At 41.7% G+C, this 15,565-nt stretch overlaps 1 protein-coding gene across 1 annotated transcript in view; it reads right to left on the bottom strand.

Moving 5' to 3' along the window:
- The window catches only part of NUAK1 (NUAK family kinase 1), a 127,259-nt gene that overhangs the window by 31,906 nt on the left and 79,788 nt on the right, over positions 1-15,565 (bottom strand). Inside the window, exon 3 of the mRNA XM_075600527.1 lies at positions 6,629-6,780. Within this exon, the coding sequence (XP_075456642.1) occupies positions 6,629-6,780 (152 nt within the window). The remainder of the gene's footprint in view (positions 1-6,628; positions 6,781-15,565) is intronic.

Consider the following 15,565-nt stretch of genomic DNA (forward strand, 5'->3'; position numbering starts at 1 on the left):
GATAAGGTAGAGTTGTAGTTACTGACCAGGTTGTCAGGGTCTGAAGCAGAACTGAGAGAGGAGCGGGAGGAACGTAAAGTGGAATAAAAAGCTGGTAGGTTAATAGAGCGCAGATTTCTGCAAAAATGAGGGCTAGATGGAGATGGAGAGAAGCGAGAGAGAGAAAATGAGATGAGGTGATGGTCAGGGAGAGGAAAAGGGGAAATGGAGAAATCGGAGAGAGAGAAGTTTTTAGTGAAAACCAGGTCTAGGTAGTGGCCATCCTTGTGGGTGCTGGCTGCAGTCCACTGTTGAAGGCCAAAAGAAGAGGTTAGAGAGAGAAAGCGGGAAGCCCAAGGGAGAGAGGTGTCATCAATGTGGCAATTGATGTCCCCAAGGAGAACAGGGGAGTCTGAGGAGAGAAAGAGAGCCAGGATTTAAAATGAGAGAGAAAGGCAGAAGGGGGATGAGTAGCGGTAGGTGGGCGATAGATGACCGCCACGTGGACAGAGAGAGGAGAGAAGATCTGGACTGTGTGAACATCAAAGGAGGGAAAAGCAAGAGAGGGAGGACTAGGAAGGGTTCGGTAACAGCAGTGAGAGGAGAGCAGGAGCCCCACGCCTCCACCCCTGCCATCAGGGTGCAGAGTGTGGGAGAAGCAAAGGCCACCATAGGAGAGGGCAGCTTCCAGAGCAGAGTCAGACTGAGTGAGCCAGGTCTCCGTTATAGCAAATAGAAGCAGATAGTTAGAGAGAAAGAAGTCATGCACAGAGCGGAACTTGTTGGAAAGGGAGCGAGCATTCCAAAGGGCACAGGAGAAAGGGAGAGAGGAGGTAGGGTGGCAGGGGATGGGTATGAGGTTGGAGGGGTTGACACCAGAAGGAGTAGAAGTTGCATGTGGGAGGCGAGGACGAGAGCAAGTAGAAATAAGGCAGGGACCAGGATTGGGAGAGATATCCCCAGAAGCAAGGAGGAGAAGCGTGGATAGAAAGAGAATGTGTGAGGAGGATTTGTAGGGGTGTGTTTTAGTGCAGGGGGTATAGCTGTGGGTTGTCAGAGGGCGCAGATAAGAAAGGAGTTCATGTGAACTGAGAAGTGGTGAAAAAAAGAGAGATGAAGATATATGAATAGAGTTAGAGACATAAGGAGGCTGGTGGAAGGAAGTGCATAATTTGAAAAGAAGTGAGGTCACAGCAAATATAATTAGTGAAGGTGGCATCACAGCAATCGTTAAGTACTGAGATGATCAGTCTGGGATAGATAATATCCTCCTTTCCAGCGTAGATCAAATGCAGGAATCAGAAGCAGTAGGTGTTGTCCACTTTTCCACTTCTTTTTTAACTTCCTTTTTAAACTTCATCACTACTTTAAACATTTCTACTTAAAATGTTAAGCTTATCAAGGTTTTTGCACCTTTTATATAGCATGACAGAATATACAGTACAGTATGCCCTGAAAAAAGGTTTCCTGGAGGGTATGGTCTATAAACAAGATAGGGTATGGAGGATTCTATACTGTATAACACGTTTACCATAACACCTAGTAGTGGAGTGTAAACTGTTCCCATGTCAAGAAAACAAATAATAGAATGCATGCAAATATTGTTATGAAGCTAAAACTGAACATGCTATTGCACAACAAATTTATTTTTACTAAAATTTCCATACAGTGAATGCCTGATTCAAAAATAGGTGTTTGTCTTTGGTGTTTCCAACAGAGTCATGTAAAACATGAATCTATTTCACAGGTTCCTGTTACTGATGTCAACGCACGTTTGTGAGAAATCCTCCTGATGTCAGCCTATTTCATTAATTTAACTTAAAATTAGTTTTAAAGTTCTTACTACAGTACTGTGTCCCCTCAGAAGCATGCTTCGCGATCTGTTTTTAAAGACAAAATAAAAGTAGCCTTTGTCTATGTTTCTGTTACTGAAGTTTGACATCACCAGTGATTATAGTTTTCAAAAGCCTGCCAACTTTTCTCTCGGATCTTGTAGATTAAAGTGACAAATATATAATGTTTCTTACAAGTATCCTTGGTTAATTTGGCAACCATTTTTTGTGATCATTATGTCTAGTTAATAGACCAGCATCAGAGTAGTTAACAGATTTACAGCAGGCCCCGCTTCTCGGCGCCCCGCTTTTCGACGATCCGCTGATACGGCGGCACCGAAAAGGGGGCCGCCATGTCTCCTCCGAGGCTTTGCCGCCGGCGTGCATGCGCAGAACGTAGGTCCCGCACGCACAAGGGGGGAAATGCCGGGTTGCGCATGCGCATAGCTGAAAATCGCCAGTTCCGCTTTCTGCCGATTTTCACTATACAGCGGGCCCTTAGAACGGAACCCGCCGTATGTCCATGGCCCTGCTGTATATATTTGTGTGTGTTATCAAGGTCTCAAGACACTTCTTCAAATAACATTATCACTGTGGTTTTTTTAAGTGGTATAAATACCCTTCACTGTACATGCTATAAAAATACCTGTAAAAACCGTAGTCTAAAACAGATAATTTTAACAGCTGGGTATTCAGCTGCAGCAAAGCCACATGCAGTATATTTCTGCAAATAATGTTATCCTAATTCTTCACTGCCGCAAAACCCAAACTTTAAAGGAAGGCTCCAATACTCTTCTTAAAAAGGTCAGCAGGAATTAAACTACTTATCTGCACAAATATTTGTTCAATGAAAACATCCATGACTTTTTTTTTTAGTGTGTGTGTGTGTGTGCTTCACAGCAGTAATACACGACAATCGTATAAATAACAAATAATACAGAATTGGAATAAGTGCTTCAGACATAAAAGTGACATTTAGGAAAAGGAGTCTCTGCTCCGAAGAGCTTACAATCTAATTGGTAGGAAGAACGTACAGAGACAGTAGCAGGGCATTCTGGTAAGTGCGTCTGCAAGGGGCAAAGATTTATGTATAAGGTGTAAAGTATCAGCCATGGAGTTCTCATATGTTTCCTTAAGCAGGTGTATTTTAAGGTGGATCTTAAAGGTAGATAGAGAGGGTGCTAGTTGGATATTGAGTGGAAGGTCATTCCAGAGGTGTGGGGCAGTCAGTGAAAAAGGTTTAAGGTGGGAGAGGGCTTTAGATACAAATGGTAGAGAGAAGACATCCTTGGGCAGAGTGTGAGTCGGGATCGTGTATAGGGAGAAATTAGGGCTGAGATGTAAGGAGGAGCAGAAGATTGTAAAGCTTTAAAAGTGAGGAGAAGAATTGAGTGTGAGATACAGGATTTGATAGGAAGCCAGGAGATGGATTTCAGCAGGGGAGACGCAGAGACAGATTTAGGAAAGAGTAGAGTGATTCTGGCAGCAGCGTTAAGGATAGATTGTAGGGGAGACAGGTGAGAGGCAGGAAGGAGTTGTTTTAGTAATCTAGACGGGAGAGAATGATGACCCGTGTCAGAGTTTTAGCAGTCGAGCAACAGAGGAAAGGGCATATCTTTGTAATATTGCGGAGGAAAAAGCGACAGGTTTTAGCTACCTTTTGAATGTGAGAGGAGAATGTGACCCATAGGCAGTGTGGTTTGTGCTACTGGGTCAATGATAGTACTTCCAACAGTAATGTGGCCAGGTTTGGGAGGAAATATGAGGAGCTCTGTTTTTGACATGTTTAGTTTAAGTCGGCAGAGGGCCATCCAGGATGATATAGCAGAGAGACATTCAGAAACTTTGATCTGTACAGCAGGTGTAAGGTCAGGGGTTGAAAAGTTAATTTGTGTGTCATCAGCATAGAGGTGATATTTGAACCCAAGAGATGTGATTAGGTCACCTAGAGAGAGTGTGTAAAGAGAAAAGAGAGGAGGTCCCAGGACAGAGTCCTGTGGTACTCCCACAGACAGATCGATAGAGGAGGAGGTGTTAGTAAAAGAGACACTGAAAGTATGATTTGAGAGGTAAGAGGAGATCCAGAATAGAGCTTTGTAACGAATACCAAGAGTATGGAGAATGTGAAGGAGAAGAGGGTGGTCCACAGTATCAAAGGCTGCAGAGAGGTCGAGTAATATGAGCAGAATGTAATGACCTCTGTCTTTGGCAGCATGGAGGTCATTAATTATTTTAGTGAGGGCTATTTCAGTGGAGTGAGCAATGCGGAAGCCAGATTGTAGGGGGGCTAGGAGATAATAGGTGTTGGGAAAATGGAGTAAGAGAGAGAATACAACACGTTCAAGGAGTTTAGAGGCAAAAGGCAGGAGGGAGACAGGACAATAGTTAGAAAGACAGGTAGGGTCAAGCTTGCTGTTTGAGTAATGTTATAACTGTTGCATGTTTGAAGACGGAGGGAAAAGTACCAGAGTAGAGGGAGGAGTTAAAAAGGTGCGTCAGTGTAGGTTTTATAGTAGAAGCAAGAGGTTTTAGGAGATGGGAGGAAATGGGGTCAAGAGGAGAGGATGCAAAGGGAGAAGAGGAGATCAGCAACGACACATTGGACTCTGTGACAGTGGAAAAAGAGTCAAGAAAGGCAGGAGGAATGTTAGGAAGAGGTGTAGGATGGGAGGAGGATACAGAGGCGATGTCCTGACATATGGATTCCACCTTTTCCTTGAAATTGTCGGCAAAGGCCTGAGGTCAGATGAAGGAAGAAGAACCGGCAGCAGAGTGTGGTCTGAGTAGGAAGTCAAAGACAGAGAAGAGTCGGCGTGGATTAAACTTGTGCGTGTTGATTAGTGAAGAAAAGTAGGTTTGTTTAACTTGAGAGGGCAGAGTTGAAACAGGATAGCATACATTTGTAGTGTAAAATGTCTGCGAGAGAGTCAGATTTCCACCAGAGGCGTTCAGAGGAACCAGTGCAGGAATGCAGCATGTGCGTGTCAATTTAGCCAGGGTCTGGGGTTAGAAGGGCAAGAATGGCAGAGAGAAAGCGGGCATATAGATCAAGAGAGGAGGATAGGGCAAAGTTGTAGTTCCTGACAAGGTTATCAATGTCTACAGCAGAGCGGAGAGAGGAGAGGAGAGGGAGGAGCGTAAAGTGGAATCAAAAGCTGGCAGGTTAATAGAGCGCAGGTCTCTGCAGAAACAAGGGGCAGATAGAGGTGGAGAAGGGGTGAAGTGAGAGAAAGAAAATGAGATGAGGTGATGGTCAGAGAGAGAAATCAGAGAGAGAAAAGTTTTTTTGTGAAAACAAGATCTAGGTAGTGACCATTATTGTGAGTAGGTTTGTTTAGCCTGAGAGAGGGCAGAGTTGAAACAGGACAGCATAAATTTGTAGTGAATGAAGTCTGCGAGCGTATGAGATTTCCTCCAGAGGCGTTCAGAGGAACGAGTGGAGGAACGCAGCCTGTGTGTGTGGGAGTTTAGCCAGGGTCTGGGGTTAGAAGGGCGAGGACGGCAGAGAGAAAGCGGGGCATGTAGATCAAGAGAGGAAGATAAGGCAGAGTTGTAGTTCCTGACCAGGTTGTCAGGGTCTGAAGCAGAACTGAGAGAGGAGAGGGTGGAACGTAAAGTGGAATAAAAAGCTGGTAGGTTAATAGAGCGCAGATTTCTGTAAAAACGAGGGCTAGATGGAGATGGAGAGAAGCGAGAGAGAGAAAATGAGATGAGGTGATGGCCAGGGAGAGGAAAAGGGGAAATGGAGAAATCGGAGAGAGAGAGAAGTTTTTAGTGAAAAACAGGTCTAGGTAGTGGCCATCCTTGTGGGTGCTGGCTGCAGTCTACTGTTGAAGGCCAAAAGTAGAGGTTAGAGAGAGAAAGCTGGACCAAGGGAAAGAGGGGTCATCAATATGGCAGTTGAAGTCCCCAAGGAGAAGAACAGGGGAGTCTGAGGAGAGAAAGAAAGCCAGGATTTAAAGTGAGAAAGACAGAAGGGGGGGTGAGTAGAGGTTGGTGGGCGATGGATGATCGCCATGTGGACAGGGAGAGGAGAGAAAAGCTGGAAAGTGTGAGCCTCAAATGAGGGAAAAGCATGAGAGTGTGGAATAGGAAGGGTTCGGTAACGGCAGAGAGAGGAGAGGAGGAGCCCCACACCTCCACCCCTGCCATCAGGGCGCAGAGTGTGGGAGAAAGAAAGGCCACCATAAGAGAGGGCAGCTTCCAGAGCAGAGTCAGACTGAGTGAACCAAGTCTCAGTTATATCAAAGAGGAGCAGAGAGTGAGAGAAAGAAGTCATGCACGGAGAGGAACTTGTTAGAAAGGGAGCATGCATTCCAAAGGGCACAAGAGAAAGGGAGAGAGGAGGGAGGGTGGCAGGGGATGGGTATGAGGTTAGAGGGACTAACAACAGGAGTAGACGTTGCATGTGGGAGACGAGGATAAGAACATATAAAAATAAGACAATGACAAAGATTGGGAGAGATATCCCCAGGAGGTGAAGCAGGAAAGAAATAGAATATGTGAGGGTGATTTGTAGTGGTGTGTTTTAGTGTAGGGGATATAGTTGTGTAGTGTCAGAGGGCGCAGAGGGGTGTGTGAGATATATTAAATCGTTTCACTTACTGGTGAGATACTAAAAATACACCCTGCCTACTTATCAGTTGTAGCTTCTGTCTTTTTAATTTACAGCTGGTTAGTGAAAGGAGTAAGACTATTCAATGCTTTTAACAGTTTCAACTTCTGTAAAAAGAATACAAGAAACATGTATAGTAATTCAGCAATATGATATTCTTTGTACAATATAGGTTCCCGTAGCAGGTCATCCTTCTTCTCACCTTGTGACAGTGGTGTACAGCAGAGACAATCTGACGAAAGAAGTGTCTAGTTTCCCTTTCACTCAGTCTTCGTCTCTCACTGATGTAATCATACAGTTCGCCTTTACTTGCATATTCCATGATAATAACAATCTTGTCTTTATTTTCAAAAACTGCAAGAAAAGAAAGAAAGGTTTATTATTGAAATCACAATGAAATGTAGGACTTAAAATATACAGATGTAGCGAGGCTAACTATCTCCAGAGCAAGCAGCAATCATGCAACCTCTGTGACGGAGGATTAACATAGCGGGGGATCCGATCCAGAAGCGTGGACCCTCCTCACAGTGTGGCCGCGGCATACACGGTCTTCGGGGCGCCGCGGCTTTTTGCTTTTCCAGCAGGAAGTCTTCCTACCTGTACATCTCGATGGCTGATAATTAGCACATCATACAGTACGTTAACCTTGGCCCCTTCAGACGCACTTACCAGAACACCCTCCTACTGTCTCTGTACGTTCTTCCTACCAACCAATTAGATTGTAAGCTCTTTGGAGCAGGGACTCCTTTTCCTAAATGTTACTTTTAAGTCTGAAGCACTTCTTCCCTTGGTGTTATTTATATCTTATTATTTATATGACTAACTATTACTGCTGTGAAGCGCTATGTACATTACTGGCGCTATACAAATAAAGACATACATACATACATACATACATACATCTGTATATATATTGGGATAGAAGGACAAAGAGGAAGAAGGATCTTGCAGCACATTGTATATCACCTTGATGACATTTAAATGTGCGTTTATTACGATTATCACTACAATTATATTGTTGTAATCCTTACAACTGTACAGGCATACCCCGCATTAACGTACGCAATGGGACCGGAGCATGTATGTAAAGTGAAAATGTACTTAAAGTGAAGCACTCCCTTTTCCCCACTTTTGATGCATGTACTGTACTGCAATCATCATATACGTGCATAACTGATGTGAATAATGCATGTGTAACAGGCTCTATAGTCTCCCCGCTTGCGCACAGCTTCGGTACAGGTAGGGAGTCAGTATTGCTGTTCAGGACGTGCTGACAGGCGCATGCGTGAGCTGCCGTTTGCCTATTGAGCAAAATGTACTTACTCGCGAGTGTACTTAAAGTGAGTGTCCTTAAAGCGGGGTATGCCTGTATAACTTCCTTTATGTAACAGGTACAGTTGCATAGTTGGCAAGAAGTATGCCCAGAGTATTACTTTACTGAGTAATATACGTAGTTAAGTCTCCCCCTCATTTATTGTAAATTTTTCTCATTGCAGTTTCTGCTTTGTTGCTGGCATAACCAGAGAAGCAATGGAGATAGCAAGATAGCAAGGCAGGATATCTATCTATCCGTCCATCTGTCATTTCACACTAATTTACAACCTATGTATTTGTATTAGCTGATGTATTTTTCAGAATCAATGAATTTGCAGTGGCAATGGGAAGGTAAAAAGTTGTTTTTTGACATTCACTAACGCAATATCATAATGTGATACAACACAATGTGCATCTATAACTGATACAGTTTATTATTCTATATGTGTTAATCAAATCCACCAGGTTTAGGTAGCATTAAGCTGCGCTCCTAAGTGATCCCCGTCAAATGAAAGAAATACAATTAACCAGTTTCATACAGTACATGTGTGGATACTGAAATAGACAAATAAAACATTTTTTTGTCCCAAGTTGTTGAGCACATTGCATAATTGTGTAATACTGTACATCTCCCAACCTATTCATTTAACAGAAATCATCTCAGGAATGTCAAATTACTGCATGTAGGTAAATCAAGTTCTTAACAAATACCAATCTATACATTCTCAGAAGCAAACTACAGATAAGAAGTGTAATGTTATAGGACATTGTATTTGACTTGTGTGCAAATCTTTGCATACGCATTTCTAATAAAAATTTAGTACAGTAGTTGACACATTTATGTGTGTGTGTAATGGGAACAGTACCAGGTTATGTACAGAATGTCTTTATTTATATAGCACTTTACAGCACTACAGTAACACACGTGACATAATAGGATCAAGCACTTCAGGCATAAAAGTAGACATTAGGAAAAGGAGTCCATGTCCCGAAGAGCTTACAATCTAAGTGTAGGAGTTTTATAGGAAATATTAGAAGTGCGTTTAACTATTTATAAATATTGTAACATTTACTAGTCTCAATGTGAGTACAGTTCAAAATATGTCACTTACATGTAAATTTCAAGTAAAGAGACATACTCTTAATTATAATGTAAAATTACAGAAACTGGGAAACTGGGTTACAATAGTATTAGTAATGTTTTCACCAGAGAAAATAAATGATATCACATTTCCTTTGAAAATGATGTGGCATAGAGGGCTCATCGGAACTAAAACAGCAAATTACTTAAACAGTTTTATTCTGTAATAGTTTAAACATAAAACATTTGTCAAAACATGAATATTAGAGAAAGCAAAAGGTAGCATTTGCATCAGTACATGAGACACATTCTCCGATTCGTTTAGTTTAGGGATCCCCAACCTTTTTGTGTCCATGGCACACTTGAGACTTAGGCTGCGCTTATAGTGCCGGCAACATATGCATTGCCGCCGTCGCCTGCGCTTATAGTAAGCACGACGCGACGGCTTGGTTGCGATCGCTGGAAGTCATCTCAGTTTGATTTTTCCAGCAACCGTAGCCTGACGTCGCTGTCACCAGCACTATTTGCGTTGCCTTAAGGAGTGAGTGGCAGGCACCAACTAATTACTGCACATACACAAAATACACTTACCTTGGGGGGAGGCTTCCAGTGCCGCGACGGTCCCGCTTAGGGTTGCAAGGTGTCCAGTATTGAACCGAACAGCCCGTTATTTGGTTACTCGGTCCGGTTAAAAAAATGAGAGAATACCGAACATGTATGTGTCCATTATTACCTCTCTGGACTTAGTAACCAATTGTGGGATTTCCCCTGAGCAGGGAGAGAGCAGGGCTGCTGCTGTTAGGGGGCTGGGCAGCCACCTCCATCCTGATTGACTGCATTACACAGCAGCAGCCAATCAGGATGGAGATGGCAGGAGCCTGGGGGTGGGGCCAAAGACCGGAGGGAAAGCATGGAGCAGAAAGAGGCGAGGCTGTCCTGTGTCCTGTGTGTGTGTGTGTGTGTTTTGTCTAGCTGTCCTGTGGGGGTGATAATGACAGAGAGGGGGGTGAGAGAGGATGAGGGGAGGGGGTGAGAGGACGAGGGGGGTGAGAGGATAAGGGGAGAGAGGATGAGGAGGGTGCAACAATCTAGGAATTTGTGGGGAGCATTAAGATTAGTATTGCTAGTATGACTGCAGGTCAGTTATTTATAAAATGATCTGACCATTACATATTAATGCCAGAGCCTATAGTAATCAATTTTCAGATGTTTATCCAATGTTATAAAAATTTTGGGACAAGACAAATGTTCCTCTTTCACCACATCCATTCCAGCATTGAGGGGAGAAAGTGACAAGAATAGGGTGAAGCCTAACAGCGGTTTAGTACCATCTTTGCAATATTTTTATGTTGGTTTCTCTTATTGCAGAGAAAATCGAAGGTTTAAGCATGTTCTTAATGACCTCACCCGAAAAACATCAGTTGTGGCCCAAAGTCGGTCTCCAAACTTTACTATATTGCAATATTGTATTATTGTTTTATGGGGAAAGGAGGGTGATACAATAAAGATCTTCAAATAATGAAAGCGGTCTAGTGGCTCTTTCTTTTACATTTGGGGAGGAGAGAAAGTGCATCAATTGAAGATATAGGTCAAATATTATGTTGCATAGTCCAAAGGTTGTCACTGAACTCAAAAAGGTCTTTAATCTTTAGGACTCCCGTGTGTTTCCACAGATTAAATTCTGCATTTTCCAGCCTGGTACAAAGTCAGGATTTTAAAAAAGAGGGTTTAAGTTGGACGTGATAGAGAGGAAAAGTTATTGATCAAGAAGGATTGATCCCAGACATCTAACTTGGGTTTCATAATTGAATTATCACACATTTGGACGGGACTCTTATGTCTCTGAATCCATAAGGAGAGAAAATAATAGAATGGGAAGGAGCTCTTTTCAATATCGATGGTTCAAAACAGTAAATCAGGTTACTTACTCAAGGCTTTCTAGTATCTCTACAAGTCTTATGATGTGTATAGTCATACTTGATGGTCTTATTCTAGCTTTACATTTGTTCCAAACGATATCAAATATGGTCCTCTAAATGTCTTTAAGGAAAGAAGCAAGAACAGGTATTGGTAAAACATGAAATAAATATTATATTTAGGCCAATATTGTTATTTTTATAGAATACTCCTGGCCCAGGAAAGATCTCTGAGGAGTGCAAATCTCTTTTATTTGCTGTGCCAGATGATGATACTTTGCATCAAACAGAGAGTTATAGTTTTCAATTATTTGCTAACGGCACACCTGTGAGCACATTACTTGTATATGTGACAAGGGTTAATAAACAGGGCTATCTAGCGGATCCAATTTTCACCTTCGTAAGGTCTGTCAAATGAAGATCTCCCCTCAATCCGTCACAATATATCTTTAACCGCGTCCACCACCAAAGATAATGAAAAGTATAAATGGCCATGGTCTCTAGTACCTGTTTACCAAGAAAAATATGAATTTAACACACAAAAATCTGTTGTTGCAAACCGTGTCTGAAAATGTAAATTATAGTGCACTCTAAAAAACGTGCAAATTCAGAGCCCAAAGATATATTTAAAGTTTAGATTTAATATATAAAAGTAGTACAGTGCTTAGTTTACAGAAAAAAAAGATTACTACAAGAACATACAATAAATGCAGACAGTAATCAAATAAAAAGGATAAACAAACCAAATACTCTAACATACCAAACATTTATCAAATTCCACCTCAAAGGGTCTACAGTTGAGCATATGAGATTTCACATGTCTAGGTGGCATAAGACACTCCCTTGGTTTAAATCTAAGTCTTAATCACAAATGTAAGCTTTTTATCTACAAAATCCTTCTGCCTTTGATCTTTACCCACCCCTTTCATCAATCTCTCTTGATGCCATTTTTATGGCTGAAGAGAAAAGACTTTTAAAAACTGCCGGAATATATAAAAGACTTCCTAACTTCATTTCTATAATATTTAGACGAACACCATTTTCACTGTTGCGTCTGTATACTTAATACGCACGGCTGGATATGAACTGTTATGTTTTCAATGCTCTGTTTGAGGGACAAATAGATATATCTCGCATATGTTTGACTAGTCTAGTATTTTTGGACTCCATTGAACAGATAAATGTGCTAGGTAGAAATATGTACAGCTCAACCCCGATATAGCGCAATCCGCTACAACGCGGATACACATAACGCCCGTTTTTTGAAAGCTAAGCTTTTTTTTTCTTTTTTTCCCCAAAGCTTTATTGCTAACGAACGGACGGACGGACGGACAGACAGATGCATGTATGTACACATACTGTACCCCCCAGCTGCATCTCCCATTGTGGGCCTCAAACACAAATTCTTGTACCCCCAATCCTTTGACCCGAGAGAGAGTAAATCCAGACCTGACAGCGCTGAAGGGTTATTTCTTGACCTAATTTGTCAATCCTCCCAAGCTACAGACTGGCTTACAGCCCGAGGTCTGGCAGATGAGAACGTCTTTCATTTCAAATGTAATCAGTGTGAATAAAATACTTATTAACGCTCTCCCATTAGTTAGTAGATTAATTGTGCCTGCTTCATCATCATCATCATCATATCACATTTGGGCATCTGCCGCCCAACGCTGTGCCGTTAGTGTCATTTACCGTACAGTCAAGGTAAATTAGTTGTAAATGTGTTGTGTTGCATTCTCTTGGGAAGACATGGTACATCCTAAATTGTTTAATTACTAGAAACCTTAAAACAAACACGCACACACACACCTGTAGCCTCCTCCACTGAGGCACTGGGGGTGCCGCCAGGTTCCCTGATTGCGGTGGCCATTTAAAAAAAAAAAAAAAAACTATTTAATGCTTTATTGCTACATACACACAGAGATAGAAAGACATCCCATCCCATCCCCCCCCCCCCTGCGATGGCTGACTCGTGGTGTCAGATTCCCAGCACCCTGCTCCGGGTAAGTCTGCATGGGGGTGCTGCCGAGGTCCCCTAATTGCGGCGGCCATTTTTTATTTTTGCGATCCCGGTTATAACGCGGTCGTATCGGGTGGACCCCGAGCACCATGTTATAACGGGGTTCAGCTGTATTTTGTATTCATATGCATCACATGAGATACAAGACCATGACCTGATCGTCACCTCTCTCTGTTATTCACAGGGGACATTTCAAGAATCCGAGCTTCCTTTGAGGAGGACAGCCCGAGATCTAGGTACTGTCGCCAGACTTCCATAATATACATATTTCACTTTTAGTGTCAATGATAACCGCCAGGTTACAATCACTTTCTAGATCAACACAAACAAATCCTTGTACTTTGAAGACAATTTGCGAGTAAAATTAACATCTGATGTGCCAGACTTATTCATACTTAATATCCGATGGCATTTTCATTACATGGACCCCTAAGTATTTAAGTCTTACATCGTTCCATTTTATGTTGTGTTGTTGTAGTTGAGTCTGAACCTCCAGTGTTGCAAATAGGCCCAGGGCTTCTGACTTGCTGACAAACTTTGAAGAGTGTACCCAACTGGACCAAGGGCTTCAGAATATTTTAGCAATTTCATAGTTTGTAAAACTTCCTCTGTTGTGATAAATTCACCAAGAAATTCAAAATACTTGATGATTTATTTTGGTAGAGTAAACTTAGAAAGACAAGGCTCTTGAATTGAGGTAGATGAGCTTGAGTTAGATGAGCTTGAGCTAGAGCCATTATAAGACTGGGTGAAGTCGCTGTTTATTTCAGCATGGTCATAAAAGCCCCAATAGCTCTTTTATTGAGATATTGGAGCTGGGCAATTTATTCCACAGTTTAGTTACAAGAAGGCGATCAACTTTCTAGCCTTATCTGATTATCAGTTTAAAAAGATACGAAGAAAGGCTCTACCCTCGATCTTAGTCTTGTCCTAAGGTGGGTCTACTGAATCATAATAACCCCTTGTTTTGACTTAAAATTTGAAAATGTCACTGTTTGCAATGTTTATTGTACCGGTTCACTTCATAACGCATTACTGCTCTTCTCTAAGCTTTGACACAGCCTTATAAAATTCTTCATGAAAAGGACAGTTTTATCTCATTCAGCAGGATTTCTGTCCTTTCTGGACACATTCTGTTCGGAGCCCACGTGGTAATAGTCAGCCCGCCGATAGAGCCAGCAAGGCGGTATTTTCTCAGAAAATGAGCAACTTCGTGTATTTTTTTAAGGGGTGTCCGAGGAGTTTTTAAAGGTTCCCACGCTTTATTTAGAGCAAATGGTATTTGGATGTGAAGCAATTAAGGTGAAATTATCATTAAAATGTTTAGGCACAGATCGCAATCCGTAGGTGTCGCCACGCATGCTACCCATTCATACAGGTTAAAATTTTCAGGAAATAAGAAACCATGTTAATCTATAATTTACTAACAGAAAGTGAAGACAGAAAACAGCACACAACGCTCATTGCGTACTAAAATTTTGTATAAAAATGGTCATAAAAAGGGCAAGTATTCTGCGTACATCAAAGTAGTTCTTTTAAACATTTCATGTTACAAGACATGAGTTACTACACTGGAACCGGACGGGATGGATGTCTGACGCCGCCTGGTTTCTCCTGGATGGTGTTTGGATAGGATCGATTTCTTCACAGTAGGTGGCACCACACAAGCAGGCACGATGAATCCTCCTCAGCGTGTGCAGGAAAAAACAAAAAGTCTCTTTGGCAGTAATTACCGTAAAATAGATATTTAAACAAAACCTTCCAGGATCGCATGCACAGCAGTGTTACTGTAGAGACACCCAACATCACCACACACATCGTCACGAGCGATCGTGACCAAGAGGTATCGGTAGGGAAATCGCAATGGAACAACTGCAGGCACCAGTGGATCAATAGGGATACTAATGTCAATAAAGAGTAAAAGGACTCCAGCCCAGAGACGGCTCCGACAATGCGAGGCGGCGGTTGATGACATCACTACGTATCACCACAACAATTGCGGCTATGTAGGATATGTCAAAGCAACTGATATTAAGCTTCACGTCATTGCTTAGGGCTAAAGGAGTCAAACAAGCATTTAGACAGTATACCCTTTTTATGACCATTTTAATACTAAAATGTTACTACACTGAGCGTTGTGTGCTGTTTTTTGTATTCGCTTTCTTTTAGTATTTGAGAGGTGCTGAGCTATCTCCGATTAACAGCTGAAGACATACTCTTATCACCTATAAGGTTGTGTACAAGTCACAGATCACTTGATAAATTTGTATTTTTCACATTTTATATTTTGGGTATTTGGGATCTGAGTTTTGAGTCTGTCACACTGAACAAACTGTATTTTATTATCCCTGAATTTATTTTTGTAGCACACATTTTCTCTTTTTGTAATCATCTATAATTTACTAGCCTGCTACCAAAATAATTGCCAACGTAGGGTTGGCAATATATTGGTGGAGCTATATAAATAAAAAAAAATAGTCATATAAAGAAATGACAGTATGCTTAGAAACCGTTTTTACTTTGTAGTTTAACTTCTGGTAGCTGTAGTAGTCTTGGAGAACTTCAGATTAATTGTAGGTTATGATACCTTTTAGTAGACCAAGATTAGAGTTCTTCATATATGGTAGTACAGTGTTCAAAATCTCATAGATTTCTTCTAGCACTTCAAGTGGCTATACTGTATATAATGTGGGAATGCTAAGCAAGCCTTATTGATTTACTCTCCAGTCCTCTTTGATTCATCAGCAGTTAATGGATTATATTAAATTCCATTGGGGGATGCAATTTCCTTGCCATCTGTACATCACT

The sequence above is a fragment of the Ascaphus truei genome, chromosome 5 (genome assembly GCF_040206685.1).
Source record: "Ascaphus truei isolate aAscTru1 chromosome 5, aAscTru1.hap1, whole genome shotgun sequence".
Taxonomy (NCBI): Eukaryota; Metazoa; Chordata; class Amphibia; order Anura; family Ascaphidae; genus Ascaphus; species Ascaphus truei.